At 42.4% G+C, this 13,772-nt stretch overlaps 1 protein-coding gene across 1 annotated transcript in view; it reads right to left on the reverse strand.

Moving 5' to 3' along the window:
* SLC9C2 (solute carrier family 9 member C2 (putative)) overlaps positions 1-13,772 on the reverse strand; it is a 105,203-nt gene that overhangs the window by 22,675 nt on the left and 68,756 nt on the right. Inside the window, exons 17-20 of the mRNA XM_045982905.1 lie at positions 10,657-10,806; positions 6,109-6,160; positions 4,191-4,339; positions 1,551-1,676 (exon numbers count right to left, since the gene is read on the reverse strand). Coding sequence (XP_045838861.1) covers positions 1,551-1,676; positions 4,191-4,339; positions 6,109-6,160; positions 10,657-10,806 — 477 coding nt within the window. The remainder of the gene's footprint in view (positions 1-1,550; positions 1,677-4,190; positions 4,340-6,108; positions 6,161-10,656; positions 10,807-13,772) is intronic.

Here is a 13,772-nt window from a genome sequence, read left to right on the forward strand (position 1 = left end):
ATTGCCCACTCGACATCTCTATTTGGATGTCTAATGGCTTTCTTAAATTTAATTCATTCAGAATCAAATGCTTGTGCCCTCCATATAAATCTTCTCTTCTCCATCCAAGTCAGCAGGAACTTCATCCTATTTCCAGACTCAAATCCCATAAGGCATTCTCTGTCTCTAACACTCCTTCCATCAGCACCCAACAGCTCTACCTTCGAAACACGTCAAGAGCTTGACCACTGACCACTTGTTTGAATCCAAGTCCCCATCGCTTCTTGCCTCCATTACAATCATCATCTCTCTGGCTTGTCCATGTCACCTTATAGCCTATTCTCCACACAGCACCAAGGTGGGCATTTTTCTTTTTCTTCCTTTCTTTTTTTTTAAAGAGCAAGGTTTGTTTGTTTGTTTGTTTGTTTGTTTTTTTAAGAGTTTATTTATTTGACAGACAGAGAGATCACAAGTAGACAGAGAGGCAGGCAGAGAGAGAGGAGGAAGCAGGCTCCCTGTTGAGCAGAGATCCTGATGCTGGGCTTGATCTCAGGACCCTGAGACCATGACCTGAGCCAAAGGCAGAGGCTTTAACCCACTGAGCCACCCAGGTGCCCCAAGGTGGTCATTTTTCAAAGTCCTGGCCTACAGAGTTGTACGAACTCAGGCTCCACACCTACTCCAACTTCATCGGCTCCTGCCATCACTCGTTCTGCCACAGCGGCTTTGGAGATGTTCCTTGAACAAACAGAGCCGGCCATTGCACTTGCCTGGAATGCTCTTCTCCCAGACTACCTACCGTTGGCATGCTACTGCTTACAGAACTCTCTTCAACAGTCACCTACTAGAGCAGGCTTCACTGATCACCCCATATAAAATAGCTTCCCAATTATATTCGCTTTTCTCCCTTTTGCTCCATAGCACTGACAATCATCTACTAGACCATATATTTGGGTGTTGGTGTGTTTATTGTCCGTTTCTATCCAAATAATATAAAGTGCAAAGCAAGGACTTCATTTACTTTGTTTACTGGCATTATCCCCAAACCTATAATGGTCTCTGGCACAAAGAGGATTTTCAATAAATATTTCTTGAAAGAGTCCAAATTCCAATAAAGACACTCAGCTGACTTTAGACAGACCACGAACTCTGGATTATACCCCAGTTCTCACTGTTCCCTATTATACTATACACAGCTTATTTTACTTTTAGATCATCTGCCTGGCCTGTATAGTAGTTAAAACTTGAGACCCTTACTCTTAAAAAAAGTCCTTTCCAGAGGGTGTATCTAGAAGTACAAACTCCACAACATAGAATCAGATGGGTTGGTAATAATCGGGTCACACAGACATCTTATCCTAAGCAGATAAGCCATTGTGAAAAACCATATTTGCCTTGTAGGCTCAAAGTGAAATCTGCTCTTCCGGGTTTTGCTGGGCCTCCATTTTGGCTTACCCTTTGCTGGCCATCGCTGGATTCTTGCTTTAAATATGTTTCTTGTTAGTCTTGCATTAGAGAGTGGGAAATAATTATCATCAAACCTGAGTCAGAATAGAAGACAGAATCTTTACCTTGAAGAACTCAATGAGAACATCCTTATTTTCCAGCCAAACAATATTATGAAGATATTTGTCAGGAGTAGGCGGTGGGATTGCCATTGGAAAGTTATTCAGTGCTTTTATTTTTGCAAGAAGTACCTGAAAACAAACAATTAAAATAATGGTGATCAGATTCTGTGATGGAAAAGGGATAATAGGTAAAAATTAAGGAACTCTAACAAAACTACTGTTCTGTAAATTCATTTTGATTTTGACTCACAGTTTCTCTCATCCTACTGAAATTACCCTCTAACCTTTATTGGTCCTTATTCTTCCCTTAACTCATTGAATTTCTGAATTGATATATTAACTCAATTTGAGTTTATTACCTTTATAATCCAGTTAATGCTGTCTGATACTGTGTCTTAATTTCAAATCATCTAAACTTCACAGTTGATCACTGTACAATTTAAATCCACATTTTCTCAAATCTTTTTCATGTGTATGATTGCTTTTCTAAATTCTTCTAATTTTGAAGGCTATAGTTCCAGCTTTGTGGGCTCTCAGAAACCTTCTCTGGCTTCTTCGTAAGAGATAATCACTTGTCTGCCTTATTCCCACATCATCCCCTATAGATCTCCCTATGGAACTGATAACATTATTACTATTGTTATTTTTACTTATCTGCCTCACCCTCACCCAACTTTTGTTGATTGTATGAATAAAGGACTAAATGAAAGAACAAGGAAAAGCCCATGGACTTTGTGGGCAATGTCGTGTTAAGTGTCCTAATCTCCTCGAGAGTCTGTGGCACAGGGTAGGTATCCAGTATGTATTTACTCAATTAAATTGAATTAGCTAGCTAACTCTTTATGCCTTGGAAGATAACTATAGCTCTTTGGCGGACAGTTAAGCAATCAGTATGCATTCAATAATTAACTATGGGATGACTAATTTACCCATTACCTTTCTAAACAAAACTATAGGAAAAAATAATCTCTCTCCTCATAAGGCTATTATTTATTTATTTTAATTAATGGTATCAAGTATTCAACTGAATCTGATCTAGCCTTCAAAGTGATAAGTGAAAAAAAAAAATAGAATAGAAAACGTAGTGTGGGGGCGCCTGGGTGGCTCAGTTGCTTAAGCAATTGCCTTCGGCTCAGGTCATGACCCTGGAGTCCTGGGATTGAGTCCCACATCGGGCTCCCAGCTCCATGGGGAGTCTGCTTCTCCCTCTGACCTCCCCTCTCATGCCCTCTCACTCTGTCTCTCTCTCTCTCTCAAATAAATCAAATCCTTAAAAAAAAAAAAAAAAGGAAACATAGTATGTGTAGATGTATAACCTGAAGACTACCGTAATGTAGCCCTTTTCTTTGGTCTGTCAGACACTAAGGAGAAATCATCTTACCCATTTAGTCCTTTACCATGATATTAGCCTAAAGAGAGAATCTTAAAGGGGAAAGCTGGCCTGCCCCACACCCATTTCCCTTTGGGACCAGTGGAGAGGGGACTAGATCTTGGGCATGACTAGAAGCACAGTGCATGTGACACTTGGCTGGGAGCTGCCAGGCTAAGGAAGAGCATGTGGCACTCCAGAGCAGCTAATCAGTGCGCTACACAGACAGAATGTGGGACCAGAACCTCCAAGTTTCTGCCTTGTGCTAGGAAACAGGTTCTTACAAAGGATAGGAAGAACAACCATACTGGCACAAAAACATGGTCTAGATGGTAGATGTGATAGAGTGATAGCATTAAATATTAACAATGTTTTCCTCTGTCTTATGTCCCTATTTTTTTGCAAACACGTATATGGCTGTTCCATTTTTCAAAAGTCTACTCATCAGTAACCAAAGATGGTGTCTTCCCTGCTCCTCTCCTCTCAGAACTGCCACCTCCCTGATCCCCACCAACACACACAAGGTGATCCTCTCCCTATCGTGTTAACATTATGTGATTCCCACTTCCCTCGTCACAGCTGCTAGGACTGGACACTGCACATTTACCAGTAGACAGAGAAGCAGAAAAATGTTGTTGAGTTTTTGGAGGGAGCCACAAGATATTGGCACAGAGGGCAACCGTGATAGGAAATGGTAGAATCTGGAAAGATTTCCAGTTCTGTAGTCAAGTCCTTTCCTCAGGCCTAGCCACATGGTCTGGCTACTGTGGATTCTGTAAGACATCATGTGTCTTTTTTAAAAAATATTTATTTATTTATTTATTTATTTGACAGAGAGAGAGAGAAAGATCACAGTAGGCAGAGAGGCAGACAGAGAGAGGGGGGAAGCAGGCTTCCTGCTGAGCCGAGAGACCCATGCGGGGCTTGATCCCAGGACCCTGAGATCATGACCTGAGCTGAAGGCAGAGGCTTAACCCACTGAGCCACCCAGGTGCCCCCACCATGTGTCTTTATAATAAATCCTCCAACTCCATTTCTTGGCTAAGCCTAACTCAGGCTGGTTTCTGTTACTTGCAGCCAAACAGTTTTGACATGGTAGGTATGTACCAGGTAGCGTAGGTGCTCGCTGCCGCTGGTATTAACAAAGGCTTTAGGCAAAGGACAGAGTTAACACCTGATTTAACCCCCTCACTCATTACACTCTGCCCAAGCTGCAATACGGGCTTGGGTGTTGGGCCCACCGAATCAAGCCAAACGGAAAATCGCTTTCTTACCTTATTCATCTCGGTGCCCTCATGTTTATCAATAATGCCTCTTGACCAAAGGAAGGTGAGGTTTTTCAGAGCTTTAGCAATCACACTCCGGATTGCCTGCCTGGTCTTCAAAGCAATAACAACATCGCGCCCCTCATGCTCGATGAGTCCTGAAGCAAATAAAACTGTTCGTAAGCAAACAGTGCAATGACCGCAATGATAACTAATACCTATGTAGTGGTTTATAGTTTCCAAAGTATTTACACAATACCTGTCATGCCTGTTCCATGCAGAGCTTGTGCGGCTGGGGGTCTAGAGCTATCCTCAACTCCATTTGATGGATGAAAACATCGAAAACTGGCTTCCCCCACCAACTAGGAGAAACTCATCTTCTCTGCCTTAGTCCCATGGCATGTCCTACATATCTCCATTATGGAACTTATTACCTTGTGGCATTTTGATTTTTATTTATTTGTCTCATCCTAAATATCAAATGACTTAATGAAAGAGCCCCTGGACTTCAGCTGGTGGAGCTTTCTGAGATCAGATCACATATCTTGTCCTCTTTAATGAACACAGGAAGTCACGAACTGGGCTGTGACTCATGACCAAAACTGCATCTCTTTCATCTTTGTACTCCTCACATGGAGCAAAATCCCTGATGTCAAACTTTTTTTTTAACTGGCTGGTAAAATGAAAGATAGTGTGATTGGGAACATAGGTCTGTGGAGCACTTGGCTCTTGACCTTGGGGTCATGAGTGTGAGCCCCATGCTGGGTGTGGAATCTATTTAAAATTTAAAAAAAAAATTTTTTTTTTTTAAAGGAATTTAGGTTTCAATGTCCAGTACACCTTGCCTGGATATCCAGCTCTCCACTTACGGCCCATATGACTTCAGGCAAGTTAAACTTTCTAAACCTTAAATCTTACAGCTTCATGATCTATAAGATGAAGATGATCATAGTATATGCTGCATAATCATAAGGATTAAGTGAGGTAAGGCATATAAACCTGTTAGCACAGTTCCTGACCTAATAAACATTTAACAATCACTTGAAGTAACCATTTGGGAACAGGGACTCCCTTTTATGGGACTGAATCAAGAGAACTTTCTAATAGTCCCTACTAATCTAAAAGCATAATACGAGACAGCAGCTCCTAGGCCCCTAAACTTTAAAAGCACAGAAATAAAAATCTACCTATATGTAAAGGCAACAATGGGTCCTGGATTTTCCGAGACAGCACCACAATTTCTGGCATGTTGTCTCCAAATCCACAATTTCATTCATGAGGCCACATTCTTCCAATTTTGATTTGGAAAGTCTGATCCTCATAAATCCATATGGCATCTTATAATATGGTTATGAACACAAGGTCGTTTTACTTGATTTCTTTTATAATAACTTCCGTTTCTTCCAGGCTCTCTCCCAGATACTTCTGCATACACTGAGAGCCTGGCCTACCGCTCCTTGCAAGAAAAACAGACCCAAGAAGCTTTGTGTAGACTCCTAGGGCTCCTGCTGCATGCTTCAACTCAAGCAGAGTGATTACAGATGCTCAAGAAATGCCTCTCCTATAGCCCCACATTCCTGAGCATCCTTGCAAGCAAAGTAGAACAAAACAAAAACACCCTTTGTCAAATGTAATTCTCATGTGTCTTACTCTTGCAGCCTCAAGGAATCTGATCTTGCCACTTTAATATACTTTCTACACTCCTCATTCTTTCCTCTATGTTCCCACAGCAAATACAAGACTTCCTCTCATTTTCTGCAATTGTCCATTAGTATTCTCATACCCTCCACCAGGCTCTGCATTTTCAGCATATGCTTGTTGAATGAATAAATGAGTAATAGAAAGAAAGTTTGAACTTGTCTTCCCTCAGTCAAATTATAGATAATAAGCTGTGATTTGGGGAAATCAGACACTCCCAACTACCTACCTAGTTCTTTGACAGCATCTCGTTTGTTGGTTTCCAAAATTTCATATAATTTCTGTAAGAAGTTAAGAAAGACATTAATTTGTTACTACAGCAAGTGCATGTCTGCCTTTAAAATCTGAGAAAAAGAAGCAATCCCACTTAGTTTATGATGTGGGGGAGAGGTTTGGCTCAATTCTTTTCTCTGTGTGGAGTTTGCTGCCTTCTCTGTGCTCCTACTCCTATTACAACGAATAGTCTGTGGTCGGCAGCTTGTATAACTGCCAGACCCAGCCTTTCTCAGAGACAATGAGTGTGCATTCCACTGTGCACCAAGGAGAATTCTCACAGACAGAGCTCTGTTAAGAGAGAGCCAACCGAGCAGCTGTTTGGGCAGCTAGTCTATCCGGAGCATAAAAACCAGCAGAAGAATGAGAAATGATGGTACTGATTAGTTCATGTTTCCTACAGATAACTCCCGCCGTAAGAAACAGCTCTATGCCAAGGCTCACGGTGCTTTAAGCAGTGTTCAGTCACGCGGTGGGTGTTGGTCAGATGCCACATGTCCCGGGCTCTGCTCTTTGTGGAGCTTATTCTCCAGCTTTCCGTCTTTCTGGAGCTTGCCCTTGGCCACACCAACAGCCCTGGCCATGAACAACCAGCAGTTCCCTAGGATTGTCAGGGACAGAGGACTGAAACCCTGCGCCCGAGTAAGACACAGCACAGTGCTGTTCACGGGGAAGAGTAATAAGCACGGTGCTACTTTACTGGCTCGTGGTGTTTTGTTTGTTTGTTTGTTTGTTTTAAGATTTATCTACCCATTTTAGGGGCACTGGGTGGCTCAGTCAGTTAAGTGTTTGTCTTCGGCTCAGGTCATGTTCCGGGGTCCTGGGATTGAGCCCCACATCAGGCTCCCTGCTTAGCAGGGAGCCTGCTTCTCCCTTTCTCTTTGCCCCTCTCCCAGCTCATTCTCTCTCTCTCTCTCTCCCTCTGCAGCCCCTCTTGTGCTTTTCTATCACTCTATCTCCTATAAATAAATAAAAACCTTAAAAAAAAAAGATTTACCTATCAATTTGAGAGAGAGAGAGTGTTTGTACACACATGGGGCGGGGTGGGGGGGAACAGAGGGAGAGGGACAGAGGGAGAGAATCTCCAGGAGGCTCCCAGTTGAGCACAGAGCCCCATGCAGAGCTCTGTCCCAGGACCCTGAGATCATGACCCGAGCCAAGAGTCTGATACTTAACCAACTGAGCCACCCAGGCACCCCACCTAACATCTTTCATGACATCTTTATAGATAGGCTCATATCTATATGAGCTCAGCGAGGAACCTGCTTCTCCCTCTCCCTCTGCTGCTTCCCCGGCTTGTGCTCTTTCTCTCTGTCAAATAAATACATAAAATCTTTAAAAAAAAAAAAATGAAAGCTGTTAGATGCCTTGCTAAAATTCAGCTAAAATTTGGAACTTGGAAAATCAACCTGGGGGATTCTCACTGCAAAGAGGAAAGACTTGGAAGTTATGAGAAAACTTGAAACAAGGACTAAACCCAGAATTTCAAAAATTTGTTTAAAAGGGTGCCAAAAGGAGAAGAGAAACCAGGGGGAGAGAATAATCAAAGAGCTGATGGAAGAAAGATGGCAATCTTCTGATCACGAAAGTTCCAACAAGTGCTGAATGGGAGAATTCTTTTTTTACTGTTTTTATATTTAAAATTTTTTTATTTTTTAAGTTATGTCTCCCACCCAACATGGGACTCAAACTTATGACCCTAAGAACAAGAGTTCTATGCTCTACCAACCGAGTCAGCCAGATATCCCGATAATTTTTTAAAGGTAGATTTATTTATTTGAGAAAGAGAGAGAGAGCGAGCGCGCGCACGCAAGTGAGGGGAGGGGCAGAATAAGAGAACCCTCACACTGAGCTGGACGTGGGGTTCAGTCTCACAATCCTGAGATCATGACCTGAGCCAAAACCAAGAGTCAGACACTTAACTGATAGAGCCTCCCAGGCACCCCTAAATTTTTTTTTTTTTAATCACACATAGATACATTCTGGTAAAAATTCAGAACTCTGAGGAGAAAATCCTTTAAGCCTCTAAAACAGAGAGAAAAAAGTGACGTACAAAAGCACAAGTAAAGAGGTGCCTGGGTGGCTCAGTTGGTTAAGTATCTGCCTTCGGCTCAGGCGATGATCGGGGGTCCTGAGGTCCAGTCCTGCATCGGGCTCCCTGCTCAGTGGGGTGCCTGCGTCTGCCTCTTCCTCTGCTATTCTCCCTGCTTATGCTTTCTCTTGCTCTCTCTCCTGCCCTCTGTAAATTAACAAACAAAATCTTTTAAAAAATAATAAAACTACAAATAAAATCAGACTTGTATCATCAATGCTAAAGACAGATGGCAACATCTTTAAGAAAATCGTTTTGGACAGTGAAAAGATTAATTATGAGAGCAAAATACGAAGACTTTTGCAAGCGTAAGCCCACACATCACCTATGGAAAAAATTAGTTATGGGCATAATCTAGCATGATAAAAAGGAAAGCAAAAAGGAGACTCACATGGGACTCCAGAAAGGGTAAATGAGGAATAAAAGCTGAAGGAAGAGAGGAAGGTAGCTTAAAAAACATTTTTTTCATTAATCCATTTGTTTAATTTAGAAGAGTCTCAAGTAGTAGATGTTTAATCATCCTCATCTATTTTCTTTGTGATGGGTTGAATCAAATGATAGATTCTACAGTGAATGATATTTATATAATCATAACAAAGTAAACGTTTTTTGGTTTTCCATGTATGGAGTCGTTGAAAAGAATGAAGACATAATTACACTTACAGAATAAAATATAAACGTTATAAACCTTTTCTCTGTAAATATAGTAGCTCCAAAAATTTAAGATGGGTAGAAAAAGAATGGCTTTTAGCCCTAAAAGCAATATTCTTATCTCTTTATACCTCATGGCAGAGAGCAAATAAAGGCTGTTTAGAGATAATAAATCAAGAATAAAATACATGTGCACCTTATTAAAACTATTATGGCAAACAGTAGAGGATTTAACACAAGAATGGTTACTATAGGGATGCCTGTCTTCAGCTCAGGTCATGATCCCTGGGTCCTGGGATCAAGTCCTGCATCGGGGCTCCTTGCTCAGCAGGGAGTCTGCTTCTCCCTCTGCCTGCTGAGCTTACTCTTCTCTCTCTGTCTCTGACAAATAAATAAATAAAATCTTTTAAAAAAAAAGAAAGACTGGTTACACTGGGGCTGTTTCTGGGAAGTGGTAGCATGGAGGGCAGGGAGGGATACTTTCCTTCTTGCATTTTATTACTTCTGAGTAGTAAAATTCTGCATGATTCTTCTTTTAACATCTTTTCTGTTTTCTCTCTACATATATATATTTGGATTCAAAGACCTTACCCCTTCAGGCCATGAAGAGCCACTGAATGTTCTTCTTTTTTTTTTTTTTTTTCCCTCTCTCTCTCTCTCTCTCTTTTTTTTTTTTTAGGTAGGCTCCATATCCAATGTGGAGACCAATGCAGGCCTGAACTCACAACCCTGAGACCAAGACCTGAGCTGAGATCAAGAATCTGACTCAGCTTAAGCAACTGAGCTGCGCAGGTGCCCAGCTACTGAATATTCTCAAGCAGAAAGTCACATGTGAATCTTGAAACGTTACTCGTTTGCAGAGGGTCCTGTCTGGACAGCCTGGCAGGAGGGAACTGAGTCAGGAGGTGAGTCACTCCATCTTCGAGTGCCTGGAATGTTCATGTCCTGATCTCCCAGTTGGTACTTACCCCATGCTGCCTAGAAATAAGGAGGATCTTGAATGATTAAACAAACAAACAAGCAAATACTACTACTCAGCCATTCTTCAGCATCAGCATTGCAAGTTTTCACTGTCAAATCTTTGTTCTCTTTCCCTCTCTCTTCCTCTCTACTTCAGACCTACGCTTTCTTTGAAGACTCATGTGAGTTCTGATTCCTGCACGAAGCCTTTTCCAACTTGCCCTCCCCTTCAGAGAGTGTTACAAAGGCCGATGAATCTCTAGTTTGCATTCAGAAAATAAAAACACAAGGTAGATTTGCTTCTGTGCCAATTATAAAGGAGTTTGATAAAGATACCTGACATTTAGAGAGCAAAGACTGTCCTCTGTAACACCTCTCATAGCGTAATGAACAACTGAATCCCCTTCACTTACCACAGTTGATGGGTTGGGCCAAATACGTATGGAAGTAGTCCTCTTCTTCTTTTTAAGATTTTATTTATTTATTTATTTATTTATTTATTTATTTATTTGACACGGGTAGGGGGGAGATCCCAAGTAGGGAGAGAGGCAGAGTGGGGGCGGGGGGGGGGAGGGAGAAGCAGGCTCCCCGCTGAGCAGAGAGCCCAATGCGGCGGGGGGGGGGGGGGGGGGGGGGGGGGGGGGGGGGGGGGGCGGGGGGCTTGTTCCAAGGACTCTGAGGCTATGACCTGAGTGGAAGGCACAGGCTTAACCCACTGAGCCACCCAAGTGCCCCACAGAAGTAGTCTTTAAAGATACATGACTTCACTCAAGGGATTGTTTTCCCAATCTTGTCTCTCACCTGGTATATTGATTCTTGGCTGGAAATATGTTTTATTAAAAACTTGGTATCCTCTTGACTTTTGACATAACCTTTCGTAATGCCATACATCAAGCGGAGACGCTTTTTAATCTGCACATCTACTATATTTATCAGTAGTGGGATTATTATCTGGAACAAGGAAGAGAAAAACAAGTCTGAAAGTCTGATGTGGAAAGGACCCTTCTCAAAGTGTCATCTTGGGGAGCAGTGGCACTACCCAGAGACTTGTTAGAAATGCAAATTCTCAGTCGCCTCTCCCCCCACCCAGACCTGCTGAACCGGAAATTCTGGGGGCGAGGCTCAGACAGAGGCATCTTAAGAAGTCCTCCAGGTGATTCTATGTGCACTCAAGTTTGAGAGCCATTCTTTAAAGAAATGAAAGGTCAATGACTCACTAACTGGCTCTGTAGATTTAAGGGGGAGTCCCCACTGCTGCCTTTACCCCCCATCCTCCACACCCCCATATTTCAGGAGACTAGAGGAGTGGTCCCCTAACCTGCATGATAGTCACCGACCAAATCAATCATCCCTCCGCCCCTTAGTTTCTTGACTTGCAAGATAAGGAAAATAGGATATTAAAGATACTTCTTAGCTCTAAATTTCTCAAATCATAAGCTGAGGCAAGAGAATGTAGTGACTGAAGAGAAGGGAGTATTAAATACAAATTTTCTGAGGTTCAAGTACTAGCTCTCCTATTCACCAGCTCTATGACCTTGAGGAAGTTACTTGTGACCTTGAGGACTCTGTCTCCTCATCTGTACAATGGTGGTAATAACATTTAAGTACTCAAAGTCCAACGGAGCAGCCCCTCACAATCAATACAGTCAATCACAGAGACAGAATCAGGTCAGAATGCAAGGCTGATGGTGAGGAAACAGGTCACAGAAGAGGAAGGTGAGAAGAGCAAAATGACGTCATAGCAAAGGAATTACAAGAGAAGAGAAAGAAGAGATTTTTAGCGGCTATTATGGTTGTGTCACTTTGGTCAGAGAGAGAGATAGTAAAGGGGATTTTTACAAAGTGTTATTCCGTGATGCACTGAGGCCCCCTGAGCTGTTCCTAAGAGGATCTAAAGTAAAAATCTCCAATATTCTTCCAAGCTCTCCAATATAGATTTCATTCAGAAGTCACACTGTACTGAGACTGGCTATTAGAGCGCCTCACTTTACATAGTGGGAACGCCTGGTTCACAGGGCTATTGCAATAATTTCATTAAATAATGTATGTAAAGGGCTCTGCACAGTCCTGGAACATAGTAAGTGCTCAACAGAAAAAGTTAATCCTGATTATATTAATTCCTTACGTATATTTCATGGAGATTTGTCAAAGTGTGCTGGACAGAAGTAGCAACTGGTTCACACTCTACTTCCCTCAGAGAGATACTTCACAAAGTATTACTTCTACAATAATTATTTTACCTTCATCTGTAATCAGTCTCTATATAAAAACTGATTACCAAAGAAGCTTCTCCCTTCCATTTTAAGACAGCCTCATACTACACATCCTGATTTCTAGCGTACTTTGTGTTATGGAAAGGTTATGCCTTATGTAGACCCCCTGCTCTAAGCTCAAAAAGCAAAAATCACTAATAATCAAAATTACCCCTTAAAACAACATTTTTATATACAACGCTGTATAGTAACGCTTTCGAACACCAAAGCTTGGTAACACTGATACAGAATCAAGGAAGGAACCGACAATAAAGTCTGAGCATTCAAACAAGTCTGCCTTTAGGAGGACTATGAAATTTCGTGGAGAAAGATAATAGAAGATTCTTTGGTCACCAGGGTTGTCAGCAGTTTGTTTGTTTGTTTGTTTGTTTGTTTTTAACATTAATCCTGGGGCCCCTGGGTGGCACAGTGGGTTAAAGCCTCTGCCTTCCTCTCAGGTCATGATCCCGGAGTCCTGGGCTCGAGCCCCGCATCTGGCTCTCTGCTCAGCGGGGAACCTGCTTCCATTCCTCTCTCTGCCTACTTGTGATCCGTCAAATAAATAAATAAAATATTTAAAAAGAAAAAACATTAATCTTTCATAACTTCAACTGATACCAATAAACTTGTTTGACATAATAGGAATTAAAACAACTCAAACTTGTTTGACATAATAGGAATTAAACAACTCACACACAATAAAAGAGCGTGGCAAATGAAACCACCTAAATCTGCCAAGTTAAAAGCTTATGTAAGGCAACTTCCTTGTAAGAAAGCCTCACCCCATGTGCCACTCATCCTCACCCTGCCATGTCAGGTGGCCGGTGCCTGGGGTCAGCTGTGGGTGGAGTCCCTTCCTCCTCCCCAGTGTCTAGTGTTCCAGGGACCTCCCCCCACCCACATGCTGTGGCCATGTCCGTGCCCCGGGGTTAGGGGGTGCAGAATTGCGCTCCCGGTTCCCTTCCGACTCCGGGTTTGCATGATAGAATCCTCTTTCCACGATGCCACTGAGCGACATGGTGTGGGGGGAGGCAGGACGGTGGGGGAGACTCTTGGTCAGCCTCCCTGCCGACCCCCAGACTCTTGGTCGGCCTCCCTGCCCCAGGTGTCACTCAGTGATCATGGGTAAAGAGAACTGTTTCAAAAAAAAAAAAAAAAGGTGACTAAAAATCTACCTTCAGAATCAAAACTGTGGAAAGAAGGAATAGTAGCTGTTCCAGAGACTGAAGGCCACAGCAGAATTAAGTTCCATAGGCAGTGTGCAATATAGAAGTGGCCCGTAGAGAAAATATTTTCATATTTTCATGCTTCTGCACAGTTAGGCCTTTATGAGCAAATTTTACTAAGACCCGGAGAGCGTGTTTCTGAGTCACCGTGCTTCAAGTGGCACCAACATTTTCATTCTTTCACTCAACAAATATTTGATTAAGAACTTACTATATGCTAGGCGCCATTCTAGAGCCATCGGTTACCTCAGTGACCAAAACAGAGATCGCTGCCTCATGGAGAGTACGTGCCACAACAGTACAAAGGTAGTAAGTGCTATGAGGAAAAACGAAACCTTAAGCAGGTGGAGGGGGGTCAGGAAGCTGGTATGTGCCAGGGAGCAGGTTGTCATTTCAGGGAAGGCATTCCCTCTGAGAGGCTGAGAGGGTAAACCAGGCA

The sequence above is a fragment of the Meles meles genome, chromosome 17 (genome assembly GCF_922984935.1).
Source record: "Meles meles chromosome 17, mMelMel3.1 paternal haplotype, whole genome shotgun sequence".
Taxonomy (NCBI): Eukaryota; Metazoa; Chordata; class Mammalia; order Carnivora; family Mustelidae; genus Meles; species Meles meles.